At 39.5% G+C, this 18,228-nt stretch overlaps 1 protein-coding gene across 3 annotated transcripts in view; it reads left to right on the top strand.

Moving 5' to 3' along the window:
* The first annotated feature begins 1,852 nt into the window (after positions 1 to 1,852).
* Positions 1,853 to 18,228, top strand: part of PGM2L1 (phosphoglucomutase 2 like 1) — a 73,139-nt gene continuing 56,763 nt past the window's right edge. For all 3 annotated transcript variants that reach the window (XR_011249166.1, XM_069553053.1, XM_069553054.1), the window contains exon 1: positions 1,853 to 2,298. Coding sequence is in view for 2 of the 3 variants with exons in the window: in XM_069553053.1 (XP_069409154.1) it covers positions 2,167 to 2,298 (132 nt within the window). In the remaining variant the exon portion in view is untranslated. The remainder of the gene's footprint in view (positions 2,299 to 18,228) is intronic.

Raw genomic sequence — 18,228 nt, 5'->3', positions numbered from 1 at the left:
TTAATCACATTTAATATATATATACAAATCATCACTGGATCTTGTTAAAATGCAGATTCTGATTCAATAGAATTGGGATGGGGCTTGAAATTTTTTATTTCTTATTAAGTTCCCAGAGGACTGGTCCTCCTATCACACTTTGAGTAGCAAGATTATGACCACTTATGTCACAATCAATACAGTTGATTGTGGCAAGCACTTGCTGTTTATCATGAGCTCTTTTCTTGTATACATATGGTCTTCCCAGACAGATTTCATTCTTACTTTCATTTTTTATTTCTTGAAATGAACAATTTTATTATATACTTTCTCTTAGCCTCGGCCCCTAGCATAAAACTTCGCATAGAGTACATGTTTACTTAACGTTCATCACGGACAATAATGGTGATGATAGTGAGTGATGAATTTTTCTCCAGGACTCATGTGTATTTCCCAGGCCTAGTGTGAATAAAATAACCTGCTGATTCTGTAAAGGAAATACTTAACTGACTAGCAAAAACTGTAATTCTCAACTATGGCACACTATTTTTCAGGGATAGGTAATATAATCCTTCTATACCTTGGTATTTGGGATTTTATTATGATAAATGGCATTTTTAAAGGAAAGTAAAACTTTGAATTTATTATATCTTTTATCTGTGAACCTCCAAGTACTTCAAAACCATTTAAGTTACTGCAGCCAAGGTGTAAATACTATTTCACTCTCCTTGCAAAAAAACTGAGGAGAGACAGAGTCACTTGGTCAAAATCGTAGAACTACTGTTGAAGAAGCTACACCAAGAGACTCTGGAGCAGCTGTGTCTGACAGGTAAGCACTTGTCAGAATCTCCCACACCTGTTCTGTGACTTGAAAGGTGAACATTCGGTAGAAGAGAGGAGGCCAAAATAAGGAGAAATTTAAGACTACTTCTTTTCAATCTTTCTTCTTGCTCCATATTTCTATTGCCAGTATTTTTTGCACGCTAACGCTTATTCATTTTTGTGTTATGGTTAAATGCTGACACATCCTCCCTCTTTCACAACTTGGTTGTTTTCCCCAGTTATCTTCTCCCTACCTCCTAGTCCACTGTAACAACAGAGGAAAATGAGCTGCTATCTGAGACCTAAAATGAGGTTGGATTGCTCGTTCAACTACTTTTGAATTCCGCCTCTTTGAAAAAGTCAGTTCACTCAGCAGCTTCCTCTTTGTGTGTAAAATGAGAATGGATCACGTCACACGATGGTTTAGACTTCAGAAGGCAATTCATAAACTGTAAAGTACTGAATAGGTATCAGCTGTACCCTTCCTGCACCTGCCCTTGTTTAATCTAATTGAAGCCCAGGGACACAACTGCAGTAGACCTAACGCGGACGGGAGGTTTCTATAGGAAACAGCCTAAAGGTGTAGCTTTTTTCCTTTGAGAAAACGCAGGGCAAGGAGCTGCTGGGAGTTGTAGTCTGCGGTGGTCTTTACACGCCTCGAGGCGGGGGGGATGGGGGGATGAAGAACTACAACTCCCGTGAGGCCATGCGGGGACAGCCCTCGCACTCTCCCGCCAGGCGCGCTCCCCAACACGAAACAGGAGGGGGCCTTCGCGCGCCATGGGATTCAAAAAAGCTAACTCTGAGGCGGGCGCGTCGTGGTGGACATGGCGTCTGATGCAGAAAAGGAGACGCGTGGGGATGGGTGGGGATTGTAACAAGAATAAGACACGTGGAAAAAGGCAAAATAAGAAATAAAATGGCCCTGCCCCTATTCCTCACCCCGCAGCATGGTCCTAAATCGCGCCGCTGGGAAGGCGTCGGGAGCGCGCTTCCAGGCTCGCACCGCGAGTCCCGGGAGCTTAAATCGACTGGGAAGGGGGGCGGGGCCAGAGGCGCGAGGGCGGGGCCTAAAGCTGAGGGCGGCGGTAGCGGCGGCGGCCAAGACCCAGACATCTGGGACTGTTGTTGTTCTCTCGAGGTGGGACCGCCTCAGTCCGTTCGCCCAGAGAGACCAGGAGCTCGTCTAGTGGGAAGGAGGCGGCCGCGTAACCCCTCTCTCCTGTTTCCCCAAAGCTGCGGCAGGACCTGGCACATACGTCCTGCGGTAGGTCTCCGATGCCTTTCAGTGAGGAGGGGTCGTCGAGGTCCCGGTGAGCGCACGTCAAGCTCCTCTAGCTCGGTGTCTTCGCTGGATCCCCATTCATGCACCCTAGACTGGCTGCCATGACTGAAAACGCAGAGGGAGACCTGAACTCCAACCTGCTCCACGCCCCCTATCACACTGGGGACCCTCAGCTAGACACAGCCATCGGGCAGTGGCTCCGTTGGGATAAGGTGGGTACCTGGTCAGCAGGGCATCCTCCCCCTCCTCCTGCACGCCCTCCCACACCGTGTACGCCCTTGCCCGTCCCCACCCGGTGCTCGGCAGGCTGTGGGGGAGATGGCTCAGGCCATGCGGCGGGAGCTAGCGGAGCTGGGCGTTGCCACCCACCTATGCCTGTGCTGCCTCCCTGGGGCCGTCTGAGCTGGAAAAGGACGCCTGTAGTCGCTTCATTTTGCAGGGCGAGAAATTGCTACCTTCCTTCCTCCTCCCCCCTTCCCGCCCCCCTTCTAGTGTATATCATGTCCCTTTTCTCAAAAAAAAAAAAAAATTAATCATCATCATCGTAAGTTATACCCTTAATAGAGATATTTATTTCCTTCCCCCTTTCTTCTCCCTTGACTTCCTTCTCTGCAAATCTGAAAGTGGGTGGTTTTTGTGTTGTTGTGTTTTTTTTTGTTTTTTTTTTTTTTTTTCCGCCTTCTGGGACGATATCTAACCACTGTCTGCTTTAGCGCTGGTCTGATGTGTTTCCACCTTACGTCGCTAGGTAGTCGCTGGTCTTTTATCGCTCCCGCTCCCGTGTATTCTCTAATACCACCTTTTGCTCTTGAGAAATATAAGGGTTCTCTTTTTTCCGCTGGCCAGAAGTTATTTTCTGAAAGTGTCCTCTTCCAAAAATCATGTTTTCCAGGTTTCATGCGATGCTCGGGATACAGACTTGTATCCCTTCCTCCTCTGTTCCCCGACCCGTACTCTCTCCAAATTGTTGCGGTGTTTATCTTGTGGAGGCATACGGGATGGATATATGAGAGCTAGAATTAAAATGCAGCCATCTCACTTGTAAAAGAGGCCCTTAGCTCCAACAGAGGAAGATGATCCAAGCTTTTGCTTTGTCGAGTATATTAAATGCATTTGTTGAAGCAGAGACGGCAGCGTATTTTAAATGGAATTAATAATACTGAATAAAAGAATTAATGTGGTCATATGTGAAATCACGTTATTCAACTTCCTAAAGGATTATTAGCCTTCTGAAAAAGTTTTATTTTCACTCTGTTCAGTCATTCATGCGTTCAGCAGAAAATATCCATTGAGTACTGGGTGATGTTTCAGGGCCTGTTGGGTCCAGGGCATGCTAGAGGTGAGGAGGCTAGAAAGGGTTCCTACCCTCAAAAAGCCTTCAGTCAGCAAATAAGGAAGACCAACAAATAAGCAATTACTTCTTTAGTGTTACATGGTCATATGTATCTTGGACATTCTAATTCTTCCTCTGGAGTCTAAACCAGTGCATTTCAAACTCTTGAAGTGCATGCAGATCACCTGGAGATCTTTAAATGCAGATTGTGATTTAGGAAGCCTGGGGTGGGGTGTGAGATTCTGCTTCATAATAAACTCCCAAGTGATACCAGTGCTGCTGGTCTGTGGACCACACTTTGAGTAGCAAGGCTCCAGAATGTTCTGAATGAGCTACTAGAGAGCTAACACCCTCTTTGTAGGATTTGACTGTTTATGCAAAAAATACATATGTACACACACTTTTTTTAGTCAGGTACAAAATCTGTGGTATCCCGCTGATTACAAGGATGTGAAAAATGCGAATAACTTTACATCCATTTTGCCTGTTTTTATTATTGCCTGCTGTGAATATAGTTCCTTGTTGTGGAAGGATAGAAAAGAAGTGAAGATTTACAGATTACTCTTCTGCTTTTGGTTCATTAGGGAGGAGGAAGCCTAGTAGGAAAAAAAAAGCTAAGGCTTAGCATACTGTAAATGATATATGCTGTAAACTGACCATATATATCTCTTCAGCAGAGAAATCTAAATTACAAATGAATGTTATCTTTGTAGGTTTAATATAGGTAATTGCTATTGTTTAAAGCCATCTGCTGTCAGTAAAGAAATGTGATTGCACTTGTGTCTTTGTGAAGTGAAAGGAAGATGTATGATATTCAAAGACACTTGTAGAATTCCAACACAGTTTAATTTACTGGTAACTATTATGTGTGTCAAAGCCTTTGGCCCTTCAACAGTAGGAGTTTGTTTCATTGCCACAGGTGAAATCTTTTGTTCTATTTAGGTGCCAATTTTGACTATACTTTTCCTAATGGGTCTTTTGATTTGATTATTTCTAAAAATATTGGCTGAGTGAATTTATATTAATTGTTCATGCTGTACCTAGACATTGTTGGATATACTGAAATGTGACAAGACTATGAAATACATATACACGTAAAAAGATAATTCTGGGATGGTATTGGTGGCAATTTAATGGTTTATAGGCAGTTGGTTTTTATAGGAGTTTAAAAGTAAGTGACCTGTGGACTGGGATAGTCAAGGAAGACAATAAGAAGATGGGATACATATAAAAAGAATGGGGAGAGCCCTCACCGAAAGTGGAAGAGAAATTAATTTATATTTAAAGGGCCTTCTGTATACAAGGTACTGACTGAAAACCTGTGGGAGACACAAAGAGTAATTAGATATGGATCATATTGTCAAAGAACATAGAAGGGAATATAAAACAAAAGCTTACAAATATAATACACGTAGCAAGTAACAAGGAGAAGGAAATGGCAACCCACTCCAGTGTTCTTGCCTGGAGAATCCCAGGGACGGGGGAGCCTGGTGGGCTGCTGTCCATGGGGTCGAACAGAGTTGGACATGACTGAAGCGGCTTAGCAGCAGCAGCAGCAAGTAACAAGTGCTTTTAACAGATTTAAATAAGTTTAATAATTATTTAATAAAAATATTTACTTAACCAATCCCTCTCTCAATGGGAAAAATGCTTTTAATTAGTAAGGAAAGATACATCTATTGTAGATTAATAGTATAGGTAAGCTAGACTATGGTGTCCCAGGGCATTGAAATGTGGAGTGCAGAAATGTGAAACAATAGTTTGGATTTACAGCATTTATTGCATTACATATTGGTGATGACATGTGTGGTCTTCCAGCATAGAGAGAGTGAGGTAATACCTGATTAATACCTTTTTTTTTTTAATAGTGAAACAAAGAACCTACCAAATGCCCTGATCCTTGATGACTCTGGTGAGATACATAGTACCAAGTCATAAGTTGATGTAAAAGCAATTTGTTACTTGCCCAGGTCACTAATATTGCTAGTTTTAGTCATGGTGGGTGGTGTTCTTTGAAATTTCTTCATAAAACAGGTGTTATCTGTGCTAAACCCTTCAGAATTAGTTAAAATTTAGACTTGTCAACATTGAGAGGAAGAATATTCCAAGTAGAGATAAAAACATTAATGTGTATACTTAGAAAATTTGTTTCTGCAGTAGCTTAGGGTACATAGAAACTGTTTGAAAGGCATGTAGACCAGGTCATAGAAGGGCGTTAGTATGTGGTTAGTGGCCTTGAATAAAGGTTTATGAAAGTGTTAAAACAAAAATAGTGCAAGAAGACAGGGTGTTTATTGGAGATGTCCCAGGTACCCCTTGCTGTTGCTATGGAGTGACATTCTTTTGCTCTGTTTACTATAGTCCAGGATCTGACCCTTGGTTCTTATGCCTTCAGACTAATTTGTTAGTCTGTCTTGTCTCTAGGATGGACTCATGCTGCTCAAGGTCACAGTAACTGATGTCAGAATTCAGAAAGCTGTTTTATTAATTTATGGTATAGATGTAATATAGACGAATTTGTCTCAGTCAGGCCATTTTCTAGATGCACCATTAGGGAAGTGAAAGAATCTGAAGATTTGTAGTGATTATGAAATCAAATCACAAGGAGTCAGATATATGGCATAAATGTTTAACAGCATTAGCCTGTAATAAGTAAATGCATCCATCTCTCTGATGGGACTGTCCTACCACTGGAATCCAACAAGTTTGTGGATCAAAGTGTTCCTCCTCCAGCCAATGCACAGATAACACCACTGCAGTGCTCTCCCCTTCTATCTTTTAGAGCTAAGGTCCCCACTTCCTTCATAATGCTTTCAGACATTCTATCAAATTACAGACAACCTGGCTAGAAGCTAGGTTCTCTATAAACATTGACAACTCTCTCCTGTTTTTGATATACTGTAAATTTTACCATTTTTGAAAACAGTCTCATCAAAGACATTAAGCCCTGTCCAAGTTTGGGTGTGTAAATATGGGTAGGGAGTGGGATGAGGCCCAGGGCAAAGCTGCTCAGCCAGCTGTAGTGGCAACAACTATATACATGTTGACAACAGTGTGGAGGCAGGAATTGGCCATGGCATTTTGAGAAATAACAAGTAGAGTGCTGTGGTCTCTGAAGGTAGGTTTATGTTGAGAAAGAGTAGAATGTAAAGATAGATTAATCAGGTTACAGTTATGAAATGCCTGAAAATAGAAATAAAAGACTTCATCCTAAAGGCAGTGATTTTCAAACATCTAGCAATGAAAGTTTTCAAGCAAAATACAGCCCGCATTTTTTAAAAAATGGTGAGTGAATTTCCTTTTGAATCATCATGGTGTAATGGAAAACACACCCATGAAGCACCTTTACAGAGGTTGTCTAGTCCAGTTTCGTTGTGCAGAGACCCAAAGAAGTGGAAATTATCAATGGTGGTGGATAGAACCTGAATCAGAACTTGAATCTGCCACCTAGTTCAATACAGTTTTTATAATGGTTTAGTCACTAAGTCGTGTCCGACTCTTGTGAACCCCATGGACCCCATGTGACCCTGCCAGGCTCCTTTGTCCATGGGATTCTCCAGTCAAGAATACTGGAGTGGGTTGCTATTTCCTTCTCACTTTTTTTTTTTTAAATAATACTAGTCTATATTACATTTTTTGTTAACCTTTTTCTAATACTTTACATAATTTGGCATTTGATTGATGAAGAATACTTATCACCTTGTTAATTTTAGAAAATATTAGTAGTTATTACTTGAATTTATTTGCGTAGTGTTTCAAACCTTGATGCTCTAAATAATTTGATATTCACAGCAACCCTGTATGGTAGGCAGGTTAGGTATAGTTATCCCCACTTTGACTACTAAAGAAACTTAGTTTCAGACAAGGAAAATGACCTGCTCAAGGACATATGGCTTTTAAGTGGTAGACTTGGAACTAAATCTAAGGATATCTGATCTTTACTCTAGCTTTCTTATCACTGTACTAGACTCTGTAACTGGAATGTTTAATAGATGTTAGTGACATCATAAACCAAGTTTCAAGGACCTCATTAAAACCATTTTATTGGTTTTTGTAAAAGCTGAAGTAGACTATAATATTCTGCAGAATAAATTGCCATGGAATTTTTTTTTAAAGAGCTGAATTTGCTGCTTAACAGTTGCTTTGGTTTCCTTGGCAACAACATTCTCCCTCTGTCCAAGACATTTAGTATGTAGAAATTAGGGTTTGGAGATATATATACACATATATATGTATGTATGTGTGTGTGTATATATATACACACACACAAACATACACACATTTATTTGTTCCTTTTGTATATTTCCAAATTTCTTACATTTGCTCTTTAGTTTCTACAATTTTATTTTTAAATTTATTTTTATTTATTTCAAAGAAATACATGCTTATGGTTTTTCTAAAAATAGTAAAAAGAGGTTATAATGGAAAAGCAGTGTTCCTACTTACCTCTTCTCATCCTCAGTTTGCTCCTTAGAACCCATTTTTGACTTCTTAGTTACTGTCATGACCATAAAAGCTAGTGCCACTATTCCTTGATTTATTTTACATATTATCTGTCAGATACATACTGTGAAAAATGAGAGCTCACTCACCCTGTTCTCTGTCCTGACTAAATTACATTATGCCATTAGTTTTACTTATTCTTTTGAAAACTTAAATAATTTAATTAGTGCTAACAAAGTCTCCAGGACTGTAAGCCCAACTCACAAACACAGAGCTCCCAATTAGCCATTCTGTTTGAGAAGAGATTAGCAGAAAACATGCCCATGTATTAAAAACCAGAGAAAACCCGTACCAGCTTCCCAGAAAAATTGGTAGATATCAGTGACTTACCAAGGATCAAGTTATGTAAAAAAAACAAGCAGCATGAAGAGTGAAAACAAAGCAATGAACCCAGAAAAGAACCAAGGTGAAGGAACCTAACAACTTAAAATCTATTTTAAAAGGTAACCTCCAATTAAATAAATTTATATTAAAAATAAATAAAAACATATTATTAAATTTTAAAAGAAGGTAATTATTCTATCAAAGAAAGATGCTATGTAAAAGGAACAGGAAAGAAGAATGAGCTCTTGGAAGTTGGGGGGCAAAAAACTGTATCCCTTCACCCCCTGCCAAATGCAATAGAAAATATAAAAGTTCAAGTTGAAGAAACCTATAGCAAAAGGAAATAGAAAATATGAGAGAAGCTGACATGAAGGAACCACCCCAGGAGTCCATTGTAAAGAAATCACACGTGCCCTGTGCACTAGTTCGACACTGGGCTTTAGAGAAATGTATCTTAAAAAAGAATGCAGTGTCTGTGCCATAAAAGAGAGCTGGAAGATGTTAATGATAATGATGACGATGGCTTGTTATTTCTGGCAACAGCAACATCAAAAAAAGAAAAGCAGTTAACCGCAGATGGAAGAAAGGGAGGAAGGGGAGGAGGGAGGGCAGGGAGGAAGGAAGGAAGACAGACTTGAATAAGCAAGTTATGGTTCAAAAGTGAAGCAAACTAAAATAGGGTGTGATTTTTAAGGACTTAATTGATGGAGCTTAAGGGGAAAAAAATCCATTTGATCTCAGCACCTTCAGGCGACTCAAGGTGAGCCTGGAAAGATGACATTTTATCCAAGCCCGGGGTCTGTAGTGAACAATATTTACATAATCTTAACCTAATACTGTTCACTACAGACCCGGGGCTTGGATAAAATGTCATCTTTCCAGGCTTACCTTGACCTGGGGTCTGTAGTGAACAATATTTACATAATCTTAACCTAATACTTGGAGAAGGCAATGGCACCCCACTCCAGTACTCTTGCCTGGAAAATCCCATGGATGGAGGAGCCTGGTAGGCTGCGGTCCACGGGGTCGCTAAGAGTCAGATATGACTGAGTGACTTCACTTTCCCTTTTCACTTTCCTGCATTGGAGAAAGAAATGGCAGCCCACTCCAGTGTTCTTGCCTGGAGAATCCCAGGGACGGGGGAGCCTGGTGGGCTGCTGTCTGTGGGGTCACACAGAGTCGGACACGACTGAAGCGACTTAGCAGCAGCAGCAGCAGCAACCTAATACTTGCAGTATTTTCAGTTTTGAGGATTAAATCTGAAGACAAAACAGAAAATTTAAATTTTTATTGTGGTTAAAAACACATAAAATTTACCATCTTCACTGTTTTTAAGTGTGGGACTTCCCTGGTGGCTCAGATGGTAAAGCATCTGCCTACAATGCGGGAGACCCGGGTTCAATCCCTGGATCGGGAAGATCTCCTGGAGAAGGAAATGGCAACCCACTCCAGTCTTCTTGCTTGGAGAATCCCATGGATGGAGGAGCCTGGTAGACTATAGTCCATGGCGTCACAAAGAGTTGGATGCGACTGAGTGACTTCACTTTTTCAATAGCATTAATCAGATTCTCATTTTTATGAAACAGATTTCCAGAACGTTTTTGTTTTGTGAATCTGAAACTCTGTACCCATTAAAGAAGTCCCCTTACCTCCATTCTCTCTAGCCCCAAAACACAGTGTTAACAACAGGGGAAACAGGTGGGATAGGAGGGTTTAAGGGAACTACCTGTTCAATGTTCTGTAAACCCAAAATTTTTCTAAAAATTCAAGTCTTTGATTAAAAAAAAAAAACTTGAAAGGATTCTTATTTGAAAGCACCCTCTTCTTTCCCATCTAAAAATGTCAAAATAGGTAGACTGACTATTTCTTCCTTTTATTTAGGGTCTTCTTTGCCCTGTTTTTTCTTTCAAAAAGGAGTTTTGTTTAGTTCCTTTAAGTTTTCTACAAGGCCATTAGAAATCTATTTGGTTATATCTGTAATCTAGAATTATTTTTTCCCCATCTCTTCCTTTCCTCCTTTTTGAAAAATCAGAGAGCCAAGAGAAGCTAACGAAAAGAATTTGTCTTTATTTGGCTCTTCCAAATTATACTTACAAAAGTGAAAGTGAAAGTGTTAGTTGCTCTGTAGTGTCTGACTCTTTACGACCCCATGGACTGCAGCCCACCAGGCTCCTCTATCCATGGGGTTTCCCAGGTAAGCATACTGGAGTGGGTTGCCATTTCCTCCTCCAGGGGATCTTCCCGACCCAGGGATTGAACCCAGATCTCCCACATTGCAGGCAGATTCTTTGCTGTCTGAGCCACCAGGGAAGTCATGGGAAAGTAGCAGTCACTTAGTCTTGTCTGACTCTGCGACCCCGTGGACGGACTGTAGCCCACCAGGCTCTTCTGTCCTTGGACTTCTCCAGGCAAGAATACTGGAGTGGGTAGCCATTCCCTTCTCTAGGGAATCTTCCTGACTGAGGGATTGAACCCAGGTCTCCCGAATTGCAGGCAAATTCTTTAGTGTCTGAGCCATGACTGGGACTGCCACAACAAGAGACACCTCTGCTTATAAGATACATTAAATTAACCAAAGAATGTAATTATTAAATGCCTCTAACTCGGATTTTCATGGTCTCTCCCTGGACAATCTAAATTTGATTTATCTATCCTTGTGGGAAGAGAGTGTGTTTTGCTTATTTAGTTGTTTTTATTTATTTCATATGTCTGTTCTATATTTTAAAAACACTTTTTCCCCCAAATAAAAGGTTGGGTAGTAATTTAGTGTAGATTTTGCTAAAGGAGTATTTTTTTCCATTAGTTACTCTCCGCATTATTGCTAATTAGTACTGAAGCTGCTGCCCTCTGGTGTTGGGAGTTGATGAAGAAAATGATTAATGCTGGTGGAAAGGGTACAGATAGTGTATCCAGTCTTGCATAGGCTCTCTTATACCAAGTAATTTAATGAGGACTATATTTTACCAAACAAAACTATGAAGATGGTCTTATTGAATGCTCAAAAGAGTATGAAAATTATAATGTAAATGAATATACTGGGCTTCTTAGATGCAAAGTCATCTTAGCTTTCAGCTCACCAGACTTTGTTAGAAAATCTTTTCAGTGTAAGTAGTTTTGTGGTTTCTGCTTCAAAATTTTCTCATGTAATTTTCCCTCTGAAATATTTTATTATTTATTGCAAGTAAAAACTATTAAAAACCTAAATGCCCACCAATCAGAGAAAGGATATATAAACTAGAATACTGCAGCAGTTGAAAACCTATCAGGGAAATTGAACTGAATAGGGGACATGCAATAACAGTGAAGAGATTTTTTAAAATTGAGGTATAGTTGATATACAATATTGTATGTCAGGTGTACAGCATAGTCATTCAAAATTTTTATAAATTATATTCCATTTGAAGTTATAAAACATTGGCTATATTTCCTGTGATGTACAATATATCCTTGTAGTTTATTTTATACCTAGTAGTTTGTACCTCTTAATCACCTACCTCTATTTTGCCCCTCCTCTCTTTCCTCTCCCCACGGGTTTTTCTCTGTATCTGTGAGTCTGTTTCTATTTTGTTACATTCATTTGTTTTATTTTCTGTATTCCACATATAAATGATCACATACGGTATTTGTCTTTCTCAGTCTTATTTTATTAAGCACAATACCCTCCAGGTCCATCCATGTTGTTGCAAATGGCAAAATTTCATTATTTTTTATGGGTAAGTACTTTTGCATTGTGTGTGTATGTGTGTATTACATCTTCTTTATCCATTCACCTGTGGACACTTGGGTAGCTTCCATAGCTTGGCTATTGAAATACTACTGCTATGAACATTCAGTTCAGTTCAGTCGCTCAGTCATGTCCTACTCTTAACAACCCCATGGACTGCAGCACGCTAGGCTTCCCTGGCCTTCACCAACTCCTGAAGCTTACTCAAACTCATGTCCAACGAGTCAGTGATGCCATCCAACCATCTCATCCTCTGTCATCCCCTTCTCCTCCCACCTTGAATCTTTCCCAGCATCAGGGTCTTTTTCAATGACACAGTTCTTCACATCAGGTGGCCAAAGTATTGAAGCTTCAGCATCAGTCCTTCTCATGAATATTCAGGACTGATTCCTTTAGGATTGACTGGTCAACCACTGTTTCCACTGTTTCTCCATCTATTTGCCATGAAGTGATGGGACCGGATGCCATGATTTTCATTTTCTGAATGTTGAGCTTTAAGCCAACTTTTTCACTCTCACTTTCATCAAGAGCTGTTTAGTTCTTCACTTTCTGCCATTAGGGTGGTATCATCTGCATATCTGAGGTTATTGATATTTCTCCGGGCAATCTTGATTCCAGCCCAGTGTTTCTCATGATGTACTCTGCATATAAGTTAAATAAGCAGGGTGATAATATACAGCCTTGATGTACTCCTTTTCCTATTTGGAAAAGTTGTTGTTCCATGTCCAGTTCTAACTGTTGCTTCCTGACCTGCATATAGGTTTTTCAAGAGGTGGGTCAGGTTGGTCTGGTATTCCCGTCTCCTTCAGAATTTTCCACAGTTTATTGTGATCCACACAGTCAAAGGCTTTGGCATAGTCAATAAAGCAGAAATAGATATTTTTCTGGAACTCTCTTGCTTTTTCGATGATCCAGCAGTTGTTGGCAATTTTATCTCTGGTTCCTCTGCCTTTTCTAAATCCAGCTTGAACATCTGGAAGTTCATGGTTCACATATTGCTGAAGCCTGGCTTGGAGAATTTTGAGCATTCTTTACTAGCGTGTGAGATGAGTGCAATTGTGTGGTAGTTTGAGCATTCTTTGGCATTGCCTTTCTTAAGTATTGAAATGAAAACTGACCTTTTCCAGTCCTGTGGCCACTGCTGAGTTTTCCAAATTTGCTGGCATATTGAGTGCAGCACTTTCACAGCACCATCTTTTAGGATTTGAAATAGCTCAACTGGAATTCCATCACGTCTAATAGCTTTGTTCATAGTGATGCTTCCTAAGGCCCACTTGACTTCACATTCCTGGATGTCTGGCTCTAGGTGAGTGAGTGATCACACCATTATGATTATCTGGGTTGTGAAGATCTTTTTTGTACAGTTCTTCTGTGTATTCTTGCCACCTCTTCTTAATATCTTCTGCTTCTGTTAGGTCCATACCATTTCTGTCCTTTATTGAGCCCATCTTTGCATGAAATGTTCCCTTGGTATCTCTAATTTTCTTGAAGAGATCTCTAGTTTTTCCCATTCTATTGTTTTCCTCTATTTCTTTACATTGATTACTGAGGAAAGCTTTCTTATCTCTCCTTGCTATGCTTTGGAACTCTGCATTCAAATGGGTATATCTTTCCTTTTCTCCTTTGCTTTTCGCTTCTCTTCTTTTCACAGCTATTTGTAAGGCTTCCTCAGACAGCCATTTTGCTTTTTTGCATTTATTTTTTGGGAGATGGTCTTAATTCCTGTTTCCTGTACAGTGTCATGAACCTCCGTCCATAGTTCATCAGGCACTCTGTCTATCAGATCTAGTCCCTTAAATCTATTTCTCACTTCCACTGTATAGTCATAAGGGATTTGATTTAGGTCATACCTGAATGGTCTAGTGGTTTTTGCCACTTTCTTCAATTTAAGTCCGAATTTGGCAATAAGGGGTTCATGATCTGAGCCACAGTCAGCTCCCAGTCTTGTTTTTGCTGACTGTGTAGAGCTTCTCCATCTTTGGCTGCAAAAAATATAATCAATTTGATTTCGGTGTTGACCATCTGGTGATGTCCATGTGTAGAGTCTTCTCTTGTGTTGTTGGGGTTCAGTTTGTGTCAAATGCTTTTTTGATTTTTTTTAAATTAAAACTTTATTTTTAAAGCAGTTTTAGGTTCACAGCACAATTGAAGGTAAAGTACAGAGAGAGATTTCTCATATTCCCCCTACCCTCACTCATGAATAGCTTCCCTCATTATCAACATCCCCCACCAGTGTGGTACACTTGTTAGAACTGATAAACGTACACTGACACATTAATCACCCAAAATCCGCTGTTTCCAGTATGCTGTTGGGCCTCACCCCACAGACCTTCATGCCTTGTATTTGCCTAGCCTCAAGGCTGAAGAAAGAGCCTACAGTCAGCAACAGAGACATCAGTGACTTAATGGACAGGGGCATCTTACATGTCTGAAGCAAGGCCCTGGAGCAACACCCCATCATGTATGGCAGATGGCATGGCAGTAGTCTTAGTTATTGGGAAAGGCAGTGAGGGAATTTACCAGTTAGCAAAGGAAATTGATGTCAGGTTGGCACATCAGTTACCAGGGAAACCAGCAGAGGAGCATCACTGCCCCTTTGAAAAACTATCATATTGGAGCTGTTCTGATCTGGAGATTAGAGCAATCACTAGCTGGAGCTGGGGGCAAGTATGTCTCTGTGATTAGGAAGGAAGGTTAGTCATGTGAGTAGAGTGTAGGTGAAGCAGGGACTGATCGAATAGGGTGTATTCAGGGAGGAAGAGAACAGCCATCTTGGCCAGCCTTATTATACGTATGTTTTATTCTTGGTAGTGTACATTGTATGGGTTTGGACAAATGTGTAATGATGTGTGTCTACCATTATATTATCATGCAGAATAGTTTCACTATTTTAAGAATCCTCTCTCTCTCTGCTTAGTCGTGTCCGACTCTTTGTGACACCATGGACTATAGCGCACTAGGTTCCTCTGTCCATGGGATTTTCCAGGCAAGAATGCTGGAGTGGGTTGCCATTTCCTCCTTAAGGGCATCTTCCTGACCCAGGGATCGAACCTGCATCTCCTGCATTAGCAGGTGGAGTCTTTACCACTGAACCACCTGGGAAACCCCAAGAATCCTTTATGTTCCACCTGTTCATCACCTCCTCAGCCCTCAGCCTCTGGTAGCCACTGATCCTTTTAGTTTCCACAGTTTTCCCTTTTCCAGAATGTCACATAGTGGGAATCACACAGTAGTTAGCCTTTTTAGATTGGCTTCTTTCACTTAGTAATATGCTTTTAAGTTTCCTCCATGTCTTTTCATGGCTTGAGAGCTCATTTGTTTTTATCACTGAATAATAGTCCATTGTCTGGATGTACCATAACATTAAACAGTTTTTTTACTTTGTGATATCATGAATTATAGTGATTTTTGAATGCTGATTCAACTGATATTCCTCAGATAAATACTACTTGGTCATAATGTATTATTATTTTTATATATTTTGTTAAGGATCTTTTTGTATATTTGTTAGATTTTTGTATTAGGATTATGCTGGCCTTGTAAAATTAATTGAAATGTTCCCTGCTTTATTTTCTGAAAACCTTTTTGTATGATGGTATTATTTTTTCTTTAAATGTTTGATAGAATTTGCCACCTAACCCATCTGGGCCTGAAGCTTTTTGAGAACAAATACAATTTCTTTAATGATTATTGGACTTTGAGGATTTTGTTTCATTAGTTTCAATTTTGGAAAATTAACTTTCCTCAGTTTATTTAGAGTTAATATTATACCACTAATATTGTAAGTTCTTGCAACAGTGTTGGCCCATTTTTTATCAATACCACCTCCATCCTTTATCATTTGTATCACTTTTTATAAAAGTGTTATAGTTTTTGCTTTAGTCAGTCCTCTGCATTTTAAAGACATTAAGAAGAAAAAACAGTCTGTTTTTATTTATCCAGCTTTCTACTATATCCAGTGCTCTTCGTTCTTTCCCCAAAATTCAAGTTTCCAAATGATATCCCTCCCCTTCAACTTAAAGAATTTCCTTTAGCCCTTATTATAATACAGATTTACTGGCAATGAATTCTCTTAGTGTTCTTTATACATATGTTAGATTTCTTGGTATTGGATACATCTCTGAGACTCTATTTATTTTTATCTTTTTTCTCTCTGTATTTCAGAATAGATCATTCCTGTTGATCTGTCTTCTAGTTCGTGGACCCTTTCGTCTCCATTCTGCTATTAGGACCATTCAGTGAATTTTTAATCTCAGATATTGTATTTTTGAGTTCTAAAATTTCCATCTGGTTCTTTTCTATAGTTTCTATTTCTTCTATGAGATGTCTCATCTTTCCCTGCATTCCAAGAGCATTTTTCTTTAAGTCACTTATAATAGCTCTGTTGAAATCCTTGTTGGCTAATTCCAACATCTGGATATGTTAGGGTTGGTCCCCACTCATTATCTGTGCTCCTGAGAGTACATCGTGTTTCTGTATCTCTTCATTCGTCTGATAATTACGAATGCATCATGAGCATGATGAGTGTTATACTGTGGAGAGCCTGGAATCTGTTTTTCCTCTGGAGACTGTTTATTTTGTTTATTTTAGTATGTAATTAACTTGGTAGAACTCAGACTATACACACTGTTTCCTGAGAGGTTTCTCAAATCTCAATTTGTTTTTTTATCCTTAGCTGATTGTCTATCCCACACTTATGTAGTAGAGGAGTCAGCTAGAGTTTGGGACAGTTGATGGACAGAATGTGGGGTTCTCCCTGTCTAAATCTCCCCTTTCTTGGATGTGTACTCTAGTGGGTATGGTTGCCCGGTGCTCTGTTTCTTCGGGCCATAAGGACCGTGGGATTTCCATTGGTATTTCAGCCACTGCACAAGGCTCTGACTGCTGTCTGTTCTCAAAAACCATAAACTTAGGAAACTCATCTGTGCTGGTTCCTTCTCCTAAGTGTTAATTAATTCCCTTTTAGAATCAAATCTGTATTTATTCACTCTCTCGGACTTTAAGGTCTTGTGGATTTTGTTTTTGTTTCTTTGTTTTTCATTTGGTCTGAGAGGTCACAGTTGTTATCTATGGGAAGGTCAGATATGGTTGGAATTTTCTTGGCCAACACAGGAAACAGGTGGTACATGATATTTTCTATGCCATTTAAAATTATTACTTTCTGTTTGCTGGTATAGAGAAATACAGTTGTCTTTTGAACATTGACCTTGTATCAAAAAACTCTTACTATATTCTAGTAATTCTAAAAATTATTCATTCTCTTTAATGTGCCCAATCATTTCATCTGCAAATTATGTGAGTTTCATTTCTTCTCTATTCTTGTACTTTTTGTCTGTTTTTCTTGCTTTATAGGTTTGACTAGGACTATAGGATTTTCTGTCTTGCCACCCCATCCCACCCTGCCTTCCTCCTTCTCATTCTCCTCCTCCTTATAGCTTGCCATTATCAGATTCAGGAAGTTCCTTTCTATTCCTTATATGCTGAAAGTTGAAAGTTTAAGCTTACTTATATATATCTTAGGGGTTTGTTCCCTAGAAGCAAAGAGGAATTTCTGTGCAAGTGATTTATAAAAGGAATGCTCTCAGGAGAAACCTGTAAAGGCGTGAGGGAATCAGGATAGGGAAAGGAAAGAACTAAGCAATGATATAATTCCAGGTGAAGTTTAATTAATCAAGTTTAATCAGCTTGATTCTATGCTTTCTGGAGTGTTAATTGCACAATAGAGTTATACTTCTGCACCAAATATCATTAGCTGTTGGCCATGAGGAAAAGGTGTGTATAACTCTCAGGTCTTTTGCATAAGCTGGTTCCAGTCATCCCAAGGAAGTTCTCCAGAGAATGTTGCATGTGGGAACTCATAGCAGTAGTACCTATAGCTGCTAGAAATGGACACAACCATCCATTTAAGAGGATCTCTGGAGAATCTTAATGGGATCTTAGGACACACATCCTGAGTTTTTCTATATTCCTTGTTTGCTAAGATTTTATCATATGTAGTAAGTGTTTTACTTTATTAGGTACTTTCTCTGTGTCTGTTCAGATTATCATTTGATTTTTTTTTTAAACCTGTCAATGTTGTGGATAACCTTGATTAATTTTCAAATATTATACCAACACTATATTCTGGCATAAAAACACATTGTCATGATTTATTATTGTTTTTATATATTGCTGGATTTGATTTGATAGATTTTACTTAGGATTTTTGCTCCTTTGTTCATTGGTGAGGTCAGACAATGATTTTTTTCTTTCTGATGA

Source organism: Ovis canadensis, chromosome 15, assembly GCF_042477335.2.
Source record: "Ovis canadensis isolate MfBH-ARS-UI-01 breed Bighorn chromosome 15, ARS-UI_OviCan_v2, whole genome shotgun sequence".
Lineage (NCBI taxonomy): Eukaryota > Metazoa > Chordata > Mammalia > Artiodactyla > Bovidae > Ovis > Ovis canadensis.
This window is presented reverse-complemented; position numbering and strand designations above follow the sequence as displayed.